The sequence below is a fragment of the Elephas maximus genome, chromosome 9 (assembly GCF_024166365.1).
Source record: "Elephas maximus indicus isolate mEleMax1 chromosome 9, mEleMax1 primary haplotype, whole genome shotgun sequence".
NCBI lineage: Eukaryota > Metazoa > Chordata > Mammalia > Proboscidea > Elephantidae > Elephas > Elephas maximus.
This window is the reverse complement of record NC_064827.1, coordinates 78,037,851-78,053,847: the sequence shown is the minus strand read 5'-3', so window position 1 is coordinate 78,053,847 and position 15,997 is coordinate 78,037,851. Positions and strand designations below refer to the sequence as shown.

The following is a 15,997-nucleotide window of genomic DNA, read 5'->3' as shown; positions in this document are numbered from 1 at the left end:
AGTGGCACATTTGTGGGGTGGAAACAGACATGTTCATTACATATAATAAAAATAAAATAAACAATTTTTTTAAATTATACATATACACACATATGATAGAGCAAGAATTTATTTTAAAAGGCAGTTAAAAATTCCAGAGAAAACAAAAAATATTCAAGAAAGGACGTGTTACTCAGTTTACTATTTGACTATGCAATTAATCATATTTACACAGTCCTAACAATCAAAACACTGAATTCTCATTTAACAGAAGTGATTTAACTCTAACATGTTTTTGAAGAATGAGAGAAGGTGGAACAAAAAAACTAAACCAACATCTGTCATAAAAAGAGTCACTAAAAAAAACTAGATACTATCTAAAGTAGATGGATCAAGAAACTCGAAGAAGAAGGCAGAAGGGGACAGGAACTGGTTCAAGGACATAGAAAATACAGGATGGAGAGAAGGAGTGTGCTGTCACATTGTAGGGAGAGCAACTAGGGTCATACAACAATGCTTGTATAATAAGTTTTTGTATGAGAAACTGACTGGAGTTGTAAACTTTCACTTAAAGCATATTAAAAAAAAAAAAGCAAATCTAGCAAGGGGAAGCCAGCACAACTCGACCAAGAGAAGGTCATGGAAGCTCCACAGACACATCTGAACTCCCTGAGGGACCGAATTACTGGGCTGAGGGCTACGGACCATGGTCTTGGGGAACATCTAGCTCAATTGGTATAAAAAAACCTTGGTATAGATAGTTTATAAAGAAAATGTTCTACATCCTACTTTGGTGAGTAATGTCAGGGGTCTTAAAAGCTTGTGAGCAGCAATCTAAGATACTCCACTGGTATCATCCCTTCTGGAGCAACACAGAATAAAAAAAACAAAGACACAAAGGACTAAAGGACCACAGTTACCACAGCCTTCACCAGACTGAGTCCAGCACAGCTATATGGTGCCTGGCTACCACCACTGACTGCTCTGACAGGGATCACAACAGAGGGTCCCAGACAGAGCTGGAGAAAAATGTGGAACAAAATCTTAGCTCACACACACAAAAAAAGACCAGACTTACTGGTCTGACAGAAACTGGAGAAATCCCGAGAGTATGGCCCCCAGACATCCTTACAGCTCAGTAATGAAGTCACTCCTGAAGTTCACCCTTCAGCGAAAGATTAGACATGCCCATAAAACAAAATGAGACTAACGGAGCACACCAGGGGCAAGGCCAAGAAAGCAGGAGGGGACAGGAAAGTTGGTAATGGGGAACCCAAGGTCGAGAAGGGGAGAGTCTCGACATGTTGTGGGGTAGGCAGCCAATGTCACAAAACAATGTGTGTATTAATTATTTAATGAGAAACTAATTTGCTCTGTAAACCTTCATCTAAAATACAAAAAAAAAAAAAAACTCTAGCAAAAGGACCTAGGTGGAAATGGGCAGTACTAACAGAATAGCTAAAACAGCCAAAAGTGGTTGCCTCTGTGAAATAAATGGGGTGTGAGAGGCAGAGAAAATGAGCGCTGTTTCTCATTATAAGCCTTTCAGTACATAAACCAAAAAAAAAAAAAACAACCAAACCCACTGTCACCGAGTTGATTCTGACTCACAGCGACCCCATAGGGTTTCCAAGGCTGTAAATCTCTACAGAAGCAGACTGCCACATCTTTCTCCTGTGGAACAACTAGTGGTTTTGAACCGCCAACCTTTTAGTTAGCAGTTGATGGCTTTAACCATTCAGTACATAGTGATTTCAAAATTAATGTGCATGTATTATGCTGATAAAATTCTTATAAGATTTAATTTTGAAAATACAGGGTTTGTTTAATCAGAAAATAACAGCATTTACTTGCCATACATTTTTAAAACTTTTATTACAATTAAAGCCATAAATTGCAAACCTCATATTAATTGAGGCTCTTTTGTATTTTACAGTTTCTGGGAAGCCTCAGGAAGAAACCATCAGAGTTACATATAAGAAAATAAATTACTTGCCTACCTAAGTCAGGCAAGTACAAAAAGCATTCATGTTCAGGAAAAGGGGCAAGGAAATGAAATGAAGGGAAAGTTCACTAAATGTAACATGTTACTTCACTTCTAATAAAGTTTATGGGGCACCCTGAGGTTTTCTTTCATATTTATTACGATTGTAATTAATTCTATGATTACATTTGTGTCTCATTCCACAGTGAATTCCATGAGGGCAGCAACCCTGCTGGCTAGAATCACTCCGCTATTCCCCGCAGCTGGTACAGTTCCTGATACAGAGGAAACACTGCCTAAATACTTGCTGGGTAAAAGAATAATGAGAAAAATAACAACAATAATTTTAAAAATCTAATTCTTTGGAAATTTATTGAAAACACCAATAACTCTTAGGAAAAAGAAGAAATAAAAACTAAGATTATGGACTATTTATAAATCAGACACAACAAGAACACTATATGATATACTATGTGATGAGGCCAAAACTGAATTGAGAAGAAAATTTATGGTTTTAAACTTTATCATTAAACAAGAAAGAACTAATATAACTAATATAAATGAACTAAACAACTTAAGAAGCTAGGAAAATAGAAAAAAAAAGCAGACTAGGTTAATAGATAAAATAAGAAATTGACAAAGTATTAAAAAGCAAAATACAACTAAATACCAAACCTATAGAAATAATGAAACCCGTGAACTAATTTTTATAAAACAGGTAAAATTTCTATGAAAAAAAGGGCAAAAAACAGGAATATACAGTATTAGGATTGAAAATGGGGCTATAACCACATAGGTAAAATGAACTAAAATTACGAGATAAAAATCAAGTCATCGAATATTGATTTTAAATTATTTTCATGCTCCCAGGTGTCAGCTGCAAGGGATAAATAAGTGAAACTCATCAACTACAAAGTCAAAAGCCAGGATGACCACAAATCTTGGTCAAATACTCTAAGTGGGATGCTTCAGAAATTTTTCCTTATCAAGCTCTGAGTGCTTCGTATTTGACCAATAAGGAAAAATTCTCTCTTCTGGCAAAACAGTTCAAATTTGTAAGCTGGCTCCGTGAAGAAAAAAAAAAAAAACCCAGTCCCTTCAAATTCTCTTTATGAGGATGTTGGTATCCGGTTCCCTTGCCTTGAGAGAATAACATATCTTGATACGTGGAAATATTTTTCAACAAAGAGCCTGTTGCTCCAGATATGTTAAAACTGGCTCAAAATTCTATTTCAATTCCAGTATCTACTGTTGGTATGGAAAGAACTTTTAGTGCTGCAGATAATCTGCGGGCCAGTGGATTCAACAGACTGAGTGTGGAATCAGTAAGAAATAAAACTGGGCCATTTTTCAAAAGTAAATTTTACTTCTCTGGATACAAACCAAAGTTTCTACAAAGTCACATTGTTGTTGTTAGTTGCTGTCCAGTCGGTTCCAACTCATGGCAGCCCCATGTGTGCAGAGTAGAACTGCTCCATAGAGCTTTCAAGCCTGTGACCTTTCATCAGAAGCAGATTGCCAGGCCTGTCTTCCGAGGCACCTCTGGGTGAGTTCGAACCACCAGCCTTTTGGCTAGTAGTCAAGCGCTTAACCATTTGGGCCACTCAGGGACTACAAAGACAGATATCTAACTTGAAATATTAGATGCTATGGAGATTGTCATAAGTAACATAAGGAAAAATTGTGACTTTGAAATTTAGTGAGTGTTTTGCATTGGGTAACTCTGATGTAAAGAACCTCTTTAAAGTGTTGAAAAGCAAAGATGTCACCTTGAAGACTAAGGTGCACCTGAGCCAACCCATGGTATTTTCAATCGCATCATATGCATGTGAAAGCTGGACCATGAATAAGGAAGACTGAAGAATTGACGCCTTTGTATTGTGGTGCTGGCAAAGCACACTGAATATACCATGGACTGCCAAAAGAACGAACAAATCTGTCTTGGAAGAAGTACCACCAGAATATTCGCTCCTTAGAAGCAAGGATGACAAGACTGCATCTTACATACTTCAGACATACTGTCAGGAGAGACCAGTCCCTTAAAAGAACATCGTGCTTGGTAAAGTACAGGGTTGGCGGAAAAGAGGAAGACCCTCCAGGAGATGGGCTGACACAGTGGTTGCAACAATGGGCTCAAGGATAACAACAATTGTAAGGATGGCACAGGACTGGGCAGTGTTTCATTCTGTTGTGCACAGGTTCGCTATGAGTCGGAACCGACTCGATGGCACCTAACAACAACAACTGGCTGTCCACCTTTGTCTTTGACTAAGGCTATCTTAAAAGTCTGCACAGACAGAAGTTAACTTACAGAATACTGATGGTAATGCAAATAATTCTTGCCCACCAAAAGGCAAACTGTGTCTACTGACTATCGACCTGAGAATATTGACTATTTTAGATCCATTTGTAAAATCACTGCAACATTCCTTCTCTGACTCTAAGTGTGTGGTACTCGGTGTTCTTTTTTGTTACAGGTGTAATATTTTACTTGTCCCCTATTAATTAATGAGTTAAATAAATTTTTTCACAAGTGTGTATTTTATATTTGTATAAAAGCCATAATTTTACCTTTTTAAAAAATCATGTTTTAACAGTTCACACACAGACATACATGCATTCAGATACAGATATATGTATACAATACATATTGTTGTAAGAGAATTTTTATCATATGTTTTCAATAATTTTGTTACTTTTTTTTTTTTAGTTCAGCCATGGCAACCCCAGGAGGCATTCTTACAAAGTCCCAAGGATAAAGCCAGGAGGTTGAAATTGGTCCCTTAATATAAGTTTGCCGACAGCCTATTCAGGGTCCAGAGGTAGGGGGCAAAGGCAAGGGGGAGTCAGACACCAATAAGCATACCTGCATGAGCAATGACGAGGGCTAACTAAGACAAGGAAGGGTCAGAAACACCAAGAGACGGCTCTAGAGGAAGAGAACAAACTCCGTTATGGCAAGGAGGGGTTTCAGGAAGAAGCAGTCCTAGAAACTACCTTGTCTTGAAGGATTTCAATCAAGAGAGATAGGGCTAGAGGGGCCCTGAGGCCAAGAATGCACAAGCAGTTCTAGGAGTAGGAACACACAGGGATGCAAGGGAGCAGCTATGTGGCTGAATGTAGGCAAGTGCTGCATTCTTAAAACTGGAAAAGAGGGGAGGGGGAAATTTGCCTTTTGACAAGTTCTGGTTTTTTTTTTGGACAAGGCCTTTTGGATGCCTTGGACATGTGAGGACCATTTTGACTACTTATTCTACTTTTCTGGATACTTCAGCTCAACTTGCAAGCAGGGTGCCAATCACAAGCAGCTAAGCATGAACAGTGAATACTAATCAAAAGGGAAAGAATGAGTTGATTGTGGCCGTGTTTTAACAGGAAATTCCTCTGGCCAATCCTTGCGTCTCTTGCGCACATGACTTGGGGCACTGGGTTGTTACGCTGCTGGTGGAAGCAGATGCTCCGCTGACCATGGCTGAAAGCTTTATGGTTTGTTTTTTAGGGTCAGGAAGCAGGTATGACACCTTTTGGTATGTGCTGCTGTTGCCAAAATGCCTCCATTATGCCCTCTGCTGTACTCTGCAAGATTCTCAGGGCTCATGAGCTTTCTTCAAGTGCCACATCCCCAAATGCAAACTCCCTTCAAACACCAGTCAGAACACACCAATCCCCCCTCTCATCCAAGCTTATTCTAAGGCATCACTGAAATCCGGGATTAGAAATCCAAATATTAGATAAAAATTGGCTGACAAAGTATTTATTATTACAAAACTGGAAGTGGTGAACTGATCAAATGGCAGAATAAAAAGAGCAGCATCAAAATGGTTATATCAGCGTACTCCACTCTGAAGGAATGGTGGGTGCAGAGCCCCTGACCAAGCAAAGGGAAAGGGAGGGAGTACTAACTATCTTTAACTACGGAAGGGCAAACACCAGAGTTATGTTTTGGGGAGATCATTCCAGAAGCAATGTGAGGGTGGACTAGAGACAGCAAGACTAAAAGAAAAGAGATCAGCTAGAAGACAATGGTGATAGTTCAGGTCGTAAATAAAAGAGCCTGGCTTTTGGGGATGGCAGCCTCCGACAGCCCATTTGAGAACAGTCAAGAAGTGCAGACGATGATGGTGATGATAACAGCAGCAGCTGCTGCTAATATTCATCTAGCCCTTTACTATGTGCCTGCTGGGCATGGGTCTAAACTTTCTTTTCCTATATTTACTCATTTAATCCTCACCATGCTCTCCATCTCCATGGGATACTGCCCTTCATTTCCTGGCCTGGGGTTCCCACACCGATGTAGATCACATATATTCAGATCCCACAGCCACATGAGGTATGGGTTGGGGTGGCAATTTCTCACAGGTGACTTTTTCCAATGATGCTTCCTTGAAGCTTCCCCAGATAGGACAGAGATTTTCTGGTTTTTGTTTCATAGATGCGCAGTGCTTTGGGACTCACTGACTTACATGTGTAGCTGAATTCCAGCCCCTCAAATCTGTGGTGCCTGTAGCCTGTACCCTCCTCCTCACGCAGGCATTAAAACCCTAGCCCCCATCTGCAAACACCTATACATAGTGGTTTCTCTTAACTGCTTACTGTTCTGACTCTGAGTGCTCTCTTTATTTCTAGTGCATTGCGACTTCCCTTTCTTGGCTTCTAGTTTAGCTTTGCCTTTTTTTTTTTTTAATTTAGCTGTATTTTATCCACCATTCATTTGTCTTTGTGTGTTTGGACCAGGAGAAAGGGAAGGAGGGGCTTATTCCTTGTCAGCTCAGTCTACCATAGTGCCTAAAAGTCGAAAAAAGAATCTGCCAAGAGACTTTTCTGACACTCACTACCACCTTCTCGGAAACAAAGTTTGGCTTAAGACACGTCAAGTGTGAGCTGTCAAAGGAACATGCAAGCAGAGGACTCTATCGAGTAGGCAGCTGGAACATCAATCTACAGCTCAGGAGACAGGTTAGGGCTAGAGCTGAAGAGCCAGTCATCACCAGGGTGCACAGATGATAGGTGAAGTTCTCCAAGTCAATAAGCTCACCAAGGGATGAAAAATGGATTGAGGAAGGCAGGGACCAAGGTCATCCAGTAGGTAGAATGGAAAAAAAGGTGTCAAAGAGGAGCTAGCTGTCAGAATGGCAGGGTGAATGAAACCAAAGGAAGAGAGATTTTTCCAAAAGGGATGATGGACGGCATCCAATATTGAAGTCATGTCAAGGAAGATGAAAGTGAAAATGTCAGCAGAACTGACAGTTGAGAACTTCTGAGAAGCAGTTCCAGGCAGGACTACTGAGGAGTGTCTAGGAAATGAGTAATTGGGGGCTACAAATATTGGTTTCCCCTGTCTTTTATCTCCTCATCCCCTTCACCTCTCATTTCCCATGCCCAGGAAAATCTGAAACAGGCAGACTACGCCTATAACCACCTTCTCAACAATAAAGTCTCCCACCATTGTCAAAGGGGGAGTACATCCCTGGATGAAAGGCTCTACAAAACATTTGAATGCCATACATCAGCCTTCTCAGGATATTTGCAAAGCAGCCTTATTTCTCTCAGTGGAAGGAGCCATCTCTGAACTGCAGAGTTCAATGATCCTTTGCCCCTAGATGTCTGGGAGTGAGAGCCCACTTGTACGCAGCATCTAAGAAGGGTTCATGGAGCCCCTTCCAGATCACCACCCTGAATACTACTGGCTGTGATTTCTGTCCTGTCAAAAACTTCCATTTTTACTCTGCTGCTGGCAAATGAGTCAAACTTTTTGGATCAATTCACCAGGAAAGAGCGAATCATAATAGGAATGTGCACACAGCAAGAAGAGCATGTGCGTGTGTGAATGGCTGTGTGTGCACGTGTGTGTGGCATGTGTAGCACATGACTGTGATAACTATAATGAGTGACTGTAGGAATTCTGTATCCCCCGGACACCCAAGAACAAATCAGTCTCCTCTTGTGACCACTCTGATCAGAGGAAAGGTTTCACCATCCTATCAACTCTATCTTCAGAATACATCCCAAACTGGTCTGCTTCTTTCCATGTCCACCGTGACCTTCCTAATCCTAGCTGACATCACCTTGTCCCTGGATTCTGCCCTAACCTCCTAACTAGGCCCCATGTTTCTGCTCTTGGTTCCCCCTGCAACCTCTGCCCAATTGGTTTTCTACATAATAGCAATAGTAATTGAAACAAACAAAAGGCAACTGTAAACCAGATCACAGTCATCTCCTGCTTAAAACCCTGCACTGCACTTAGAATAGAACCTAACTCCTCACCCAGGCTATGAGGCCCTACACAATCAGCCTCGCTGCCCATCTACCACACCTCATACCAACCTCCTGAGCCAATGAGCTCCTGCCACCTTGGTCTTCTGAATTCACTGACCATGCCAAGCTTATTCCCACTGCAGGCCTTTACACTGGCTGTTGCTTCTGTCTGAAATGCTCTCCCCCTCATCTTGGCATGGCTGGCTCCATTTGAAGTTCAGGTCTTTGAAGTTCAGGTCTTCCTGCCATTAACAAGTCATCCAGCAAAGTGGCCAAGAAGCTGGACTGTGGGGTTCAGCAGGGGCAAGGTCCATTACACTGGCTCTTGGACTGGTCACTCCATCTCTTGGACCCTCAGTGTCCTTCTAAATTGAGGATTATAAAAGCACTGACCTTTGGGGTTGTCATGGCTGGTGCTCCTGCTCCTGCTCCTCCCTGCTCTCTGGGCCCTCTGGGCCCCGTGAGGTCTCACCAATCCCAGCACAAGGCATGATTGAGAGGAGAGGAAATAGCTCTTTTGTGGCAACATTTCTATGGCTAATCTCATTACCAGAAATTAATGGCAAAAGAAGGATGCAATTCAACACAACAAACATGTACAATTTAGACAACAAACATATACTGGGCTGGGCACCAGGGGTACAGAGAAAAATCAGAACTCATCATGAAGAAATACAGTCAAAAGGGGGAGGCAGACCAGTCACCAAGCACTTCAGTGCACGCGCAGTGAATGCCGTGTTACCAGACAGGGGTGGAGAGGGAGCTTCAGGAATACAGATGATGGAGTTGTCAATTCCACAGGGGCTGAGGGTGAATCAGATAAAGGGGAAAGATGATGAGTTTGGCTATTTGCCACATGCTCTGTGCCAACCACTGTCTTTGGATTAACAGGACAGGTGGGTGATGGGGGGAGTCTGGTCTGAAACAAAAGTTGAACAGTGGGTTCACCAAGAAACAAATGACCTGGGAGACCTCATGGTGTAATTCACAGTGCGTATCAAGCCAACCCCTACTTTTCCCTAACATGACAGTTTGGCAGTTGCCACTCTTATTTCCTGGGATGTTGCATCAATCTGCCTTTTGCCCTACTAAGTGGCCCAGTGTAACCAGGGAAACAGCCCTGGCTCTCAGCACTTAGGAGGCAATGTGGGGGCGGTGTGGAAGAGGGTTCCTCAGGAAAAGAACAGGGATGTTTTGCTGGCCTGAGTCCCCTATCACTTGGTGACACATGATCTCAGCTCCCCAGAATCTCCCTGGTTCCTACCAGCTAAATGCCCACTGAGGTGACAAAGGTAGCAGCCAATCCCAGGGGATTGGGGAAGCAACAGAAGCCATGGCTTGGACTAATCAAGGAATAAGTGGCAGACAGCATTTTGTTGGGCAGCCTTCAAGGTCTGGCTGCAGCTCTCCGGCTCAACTGATTGCATGTCCCCTCTCTGATGGGCCCTTCTCTGGCTTCTCTTTCTGTTGGACTCCAAGGATTAGGTGCCAGGCCAGCAGAACCCACAGCCAAGGCAGAGGCTCAAGGGCCTAGGGAGGCATTGACAGTCTACTGACCGCATCTTCAAAGTTCCTACTATAGCACTGTGAATACAGGAGGAAAAAAAAATAAAATAAACAGGACTTCTCTCTTGTTGTGGCAAGTGTTTGGTTAGAATTGTCCTTGTTTCTTTCAGACCAGTGTACTGTGGTGCTCAAGGGCATGGACTCTAGTGCCAGACAGCTTGGAATCCTGTCACTTTGTTGTGGGACCCTGCATAAGTCATTTTACCTTTCTGTGCCTCCACTTCCTTATCTGTAAATGAGAATAATAACAGTACCTGCCTCAGTGGGTAGCTGTCAGGATGAAATGAGTTAATATACGTAAAGCTCTTCAAACAACAGTAAAACCTGTGAGAGCTGAAACTCACCAGGACTGCTTTGTTTCTCCAGGTCTCGAAAGTTTCCTGCCTTTGACAAGGTACAGTCTTACCACTTTCCTATCGCTCGTTTTTTTTTATTGTGATTTAGGTGAAAGTATACAGAGCAAATTAATTGCTCATTAAACAGTTAATACACAAATTGTTTTGTGACACTGGTTGCCAATCCCATGATGTATCAACACCGTGTCCTTGTCCGCCCCAGGTTCCGTTTCCATTCATCCAGTTTTCTTGTCCCTTTCAACCTTCTTGTCTTTGCTTTTGGGCTGGTGTGCCCATTAATCTTGTATACATGATTGAACTATAAAGCACATGCCTCATGTGTGTTATTGTTGGCCCTATAGACCTGCCTAATTTTTAGCTGAAGGGCGAACCTCAGGAGTGACTTTAATACCGAGTTAAAAGAGTACCTGGGGGCCATGCTCTTGAGGTTTCTCTGGTCTCTGTCAAACCAGCAAGCCTGGTCTTTTTTCTGTGTGTGTGAATTTGAATTTTGCTCTACATTTTTCTCCCGCTCTGTCTGGGACCCTCTATTGTGATCCCTTCCAGAGCAGTCAGTGGTGGTAACCGGGGACCATCAGTCTGGTGGAGGTTGTTGTAGTTGTGGTCCATTAGTCCATTGGTCCTTTGGACTAATCTTTCCCTTGTGTCTTTGGGCTTCTTCATTCTCCTTTGCTCCAGCTGGGATGGGACCAGTAGGTGTATCTTAAATGGTCACTCGCAAGCTTTTAAGTCCCCAGTCACTACTCACCACAGTCGGTCTGTCACTCGTTTTAGTGGAAAATAAATATTTGAGTTTTCCTTCTCTGACAGTTTTCTGCTTTACACACGTTCTGGCTTTTGCAGGTTTTACTGTATCTTATTTCAGCAAATCCGTAAAGAAGAGGTGATTCACACGGTCTGGGAGTTAGGTGAGGTGGCCCAAGCTTTCAAATGGGCCCTGGGTAGGTATTTCATACCAGGTTCTCTGAGAAACTGTAGGAAATTTATTTTCATTGCAGCAAAGACCCATCAATAACTGTGAAGACCTGGCCACCCTGGAGCTGTGCTCTGTCAAGCCAAACAGAGCAGTCCTGGGTATTGTAATGGCCTGATGCTGCCCCACTGTCCAGGGCATAGTACAGCATCCTTTGAGGAATGATGACCAAAGATACATCAGTGGGCCCTGCTCCGTCACTGAATGGATCCCTTAGACACTTTCTGATCCTTGTGCTAATTCATTGCTTCTGCCCTCACAGACTACACAGCCTACCAGAATCCTTGCAACTTATATTACTACCCACAGTAAGGTCTATGCATCATGAGAAGATTCAAAATTCATCACTCCAGATTCACACATAGCTCCCAGCAATCCAAAAAACAATAACAGACTTCGAATGATGGAAAATCCATTGGAAAAAGAATCTCCAAGCAACCTTTGAAAAAGCCTTACTGCTCATGGAGAATCACAGGGCTGGCAGCAACTACAGAGACCAGTGGCTTCCAAATTTGCTTTCCATTTTCAAAGCCACTGCTCAACTGAAGTTCACCCAGAAGCCCAGTACATAAAACTGATACAAACAGAGCTGTTCTGGGGGAAACACTGCCCAAGCTGTCTGCTTGACACCTTCTGCCCTCTCCTCCAGCCCCTGGCAGCCCCCAAGGCAGCTCCAAGGAGCTCTTGGGCTCCACAAAGCGTTGATGGAAACCACTAATCGAGGCCAACCTTTCTAAGTAGATATGGGAAAACGAGTCCCAGGGAGGGAAAGTGACTAGTGCAAGTCACACTCTGAATAGCGGCTGTATGCAAACCTAGTTTTCTGACTCCAGGCTAACACCTCTTGCTCCACTTTGCTAGGGCTAGATCTATAAAAAATTGCATTTTAAAGAAACAAGGCTCATTTCTGAGCCCCTACAACATAATCCCTAAGTATTTTAAAGGCTTCTGAACTAGCCAAGTATGAAACAGAGCCCAGCCCCACAGACTGGCAGAAAAAAGCTCAGAAATGAGTTGCAGAAGCACATCTGACAATTCCGTACAGTCCCTTTCAGTTCCCTTCAGTTCCATGGGACATAAACAGGTCTTGAAAGGCCTGGGCTGTACGGCTGTGCTAGACCCTGGACCAGGCGGGCCAGGAGGTGAATGCTAATGAGCTATGGAAACAGCAATTACTTCCCTCATGTCAGGCATTATGCCAAGCTGAGGAGGATAAAGAGGTCTGAGATATTTTAAAAATATTTTTACAGCAGAAAAACTTTCCTACAGACTCAATTATATAACTATCAGACTCCACCTCTGAGCTGAAATTATCCATGACCTTCAGGGGAAAAAAAATCATTTTTCCCTACATGAGGGTCACAGGTTTCTCCAGAGAAACTCTTAGCTGTATGACCAGTGACCCAGGGCAGCTATGAATCATCAGTGCAGAGGCCTTCCCAAGGGCAATCTGGAGCCTTTCAGAGAAGAGTGCAGACCAAGTCAAGGGCAGATGTCATGCCACTGACCCAGCTGTTATGCACAACATTGTAGGGTCCAGAAAAGTCCACTCTAGAGAGCTTCTGACCTCAGCCATGTCAGTGCCCGAAGCTCCTGTATACTGACATGGCTGAGAGATCACTGAAGGAGAAAGGATCCCCAGGGAACACTTGTTTAGCCCACGGTAATCCTCTGTCATTGGCAAAGGGCAGGCAGTCAAAGAAAGTCCTCTGGGATTTAAGGAACGAAGAACTTCACCCATGAAATGACAGCCAAAATCAAAGAATCAGATTTTGGAAGGTTAACTTACAGCCCAGGTTTTTGTCAGCCTGAAGATGGGTGCACTTTGTAATGCTGACACCACAGACATGAGAGAATGAAGGTTGTTGAGTTCTAGAAGTTTCTGAAAAAGATATGGAATAAATTATTTTGCTGCCACAAACAAAAGAACAAAAATATGTCCAAGTGTTACCAAATGTTGTCATGTTTATGAAATTCAATTACACTTAAAAATATCTCATGTAGAAAATATAGTTCTAGGAAGTTCATAGAAACCATATGCTCTTTTTCTCTCAAACTGTCAAAAGGTGAGCCTGCATCTAAAACATTTTCAAAATTTCATAAGCTGACTAGTCTGGTTGCTGGACAGAAATGTGGCTCAAGATAAGCCTTGATAATGTTCTTTATGTTTTTTTTTTAGAAGAACCTGAGCACTGTCTCAGCAGGCTTCTGTAAGCTAAAACTCTGGCTGTGCCAAAAATATCAACGTGGGTCTTCTGTGATTACCTTAACACCAGGAATGAGAGAGAGGCTCAGAAAAGATGTTATCAATCTGCATAATCCCTCTCAACTGGGAAGACAATACTCCAGCTTCCCAATCACTTGACCATGATCCTTTGAACCAGACCCCAAATTACTGAGAACATTTGGAGTCAATTCAGTCTCAAACAAGTTCCTCGCCATGGAGGGCAACAAAAGGAGACACAGTCAAGAGTAAGTGCAGGAATTTGTAATTGCTCTGTTCTTGGTTTTACGCTGAGGGAAACTTACTAATAGGACGGGGGTCCCATTTCTAATTCTTTAGAGTCAGTAAAGTTTGGGTTAGCAAGCAGGCTCTAAGTAACCAAAAGATCTCGTTCCAGCTCCCACTACTTGTGTGTCCTTTGGCAAGTTCTAAGCCTTGGCATCCTCATATTTAAAATGAGGAAGGTAATCATGGCACCTATACTATATGAGATGGTGCATGTAAATTGCCTAGACCAGTCTCTGGCACCAGGGTGAGTGCTCAGTACAATGTGGGTCTCATTATTCTCTGTCTGGAAGACTCATCTTTTCACTCCCCTGTCACTTGTCTTGGGTACTTCCAAGTTCAGATGCCATTTTCTCTAGGAAGCCTTTCCCCAAAGTTAGGAAGGTTGGGGACTTGTCTGTCTTCCCACAGCAGTCTGCATATCCTCAGCACATGATGCTGTACTTGTTCTTTACTTGCCTCTCTCTCATCCTGGACCATATGTTTCCTGAGAGCAGGGATGAAATTCTGTCTACCATCATATCCCCACTACCTAGCAGAGTGTGCAGCATATAATAACCAAAAAAAAAAAAAAAAAAATCTGTTGCCGTCTAATTGATTCTGACTCATAGCGACCCTACAGGATAGAGTAGAACTGCCCCATAGTGTTTCCAAGGAGAGCTGGTGGATTTGAACTGCCGATAAATGAAAAGCCCTTATGTCTAGTGCTCATAGCTCCATTCCTACTCTGAAATTTATTCCTTACCACACAAGTTAATACTTCATTTCATACATTTTGTAACATTCTCTAATTGTTTCCTGTAAGAATAGATTCTCTGAGTAAGCTCAATTTCACTCTACCATCTGAATTGCTAAAGGCCTCTGGGAGATTATCTAATCCACTCCTTTCATTTTATAGATGGGAAAACCAAGGCCGAGAAAAGGGAAGGACACACCAGGACATAACCAGGGCACAATGCCAGTAGGACAATCCACCATAAGGAAGAATGGCAGAAACTAAGGAGGGGTTGTTTTGGATTTATTGGGTGGGGACCATAAACTCATTTCCAAGCTGAAAATACCATGAGGGCTGGAACCACATGTCACTTTTTCTTAGGGCCCAGCACTGAACTGACTGACAACAAAAAGTATCATATCGTTAAGCCCTGGTGGAGCAGTGGTTAAGAGCTCGGCTGCGAGCTAGAAGGTTGGCAGTTCGAATCCACCAGCTGCTCCTTGGAAACTCTGTGGGGGCAGTTCTACTCTGTCCTATAGGGTTGCTATGAGTCGGAATCGACTTCCACAGCTTTGGGTTTGGTTTTTGGTTTGGTCAAGGCCAGTATGGTTTCAAATACTATAGCAGGATGCACGGAACTTTTTCAGGAAAATGTACAGGTGGTAAAGGTGGCTGTTGCCCCTAACATACTTACATACTGATGCATTTAACCTCCCCAGAAGGCAGAGACCTGGGCTCCAATTCCTGCTCTGCCACTGACTAGCTGTCGGGTTCTGGGCATGGACACTGCACCTCTCTAAGCCTCTGCTTCCACCCCCCAAAAGGGGATAATAATCTCCACGTGCAGGTTCATTGTGAGCACTGAATAAGATCATGTCAGTAAAGCAACTGCTACAGTGCCTGGGTCCTAAGGCTCCTCCGTCAACGTTAGCTTCCCTAGGATCTGGGTAGGAAGACAGCACAGGCACACACAGAGCAAGCATCATACAGACAGAACCATGCTGCTGTCAAGAGTCGGGCAAGCCCAGGTGGTTGGCAGCAGTGTAAAGCCAGGAGCTGACCAGGCCATGTAAGTGATAGGAGTGGTCAAGGAAGGCCCGGGAAGGCCCCCAGGAAAGATGCAGCCTGGGTCAGCAGAGATGAGGAAAGAGGAGGGAAAAGCTTGGGTACAGATGTGAGTCTGGTATCCAGCACTGGCAGGGACAGAGCCTATGAGGCCAGGGGAAGAAGGTGGAGGTGGGGACAGCAGGGTCATCTGGCCTAGGCCTTAAGCACAGAATGGGGTGGGGGTAGACTCTGCTGATTAGTGACAAAATTGTGTAGGATGTGATGTTATTGCAAGCATTGATGCTAACTAAAATCTATCAACCCCCAGTACTGGCTAAATCTGAAGAAGGAGGATGGATGAATTCATGGGGTAGCTGCTGGGGCCTCGTGGAGATTCTGTGAAAGCCCAAGTAATGAGAGTGGTTGGTCTTCTAAATTATGGGGTAGAAGGGCATGCTGCCAATGCACAGGGACTGGGTGGGAAGCCAGGCTGCTCTTACAGCTGGCTCTGCTCAGGGAAGTCAGGCCACAGCTCCCTTCGAGAACCCTTCCTGGCAGGTCCAGGGCAAATTAGCTCCCACATGAGGATGCCCAAAGTACTGAGGTAATACAT

At 43.4% G+C, this 15,997-nt stretch overlaps 1 protein-coding gene across 13 annotated transcripts in view; it reads right to left on the bottom strand.

Moving 5' to 3' along the window:
• RALGPS1 (Ral GEF with PH domain and SH3 binding motif 1) overlaps positions 1–15,997 on the bottom strand; it is a 397,350-nt gene that overhangs the window by 216,437 nt on the left and 164,916 nt on the right. For all 13 annotated transcript variants that reach the window (XM_049896597.1, XM_049896603.1, XM_049896600.1 and 10 more), the window contains one exon: positions 12,903–12,995. In XM_049896597.1, the coding sequence (XP_049752554.1) occupies positions 12,903–12,995 (93 nt within the window). The remainder of the gene's footprint in view (positions 1–12,902; positions 12,996–15,997) is intronic.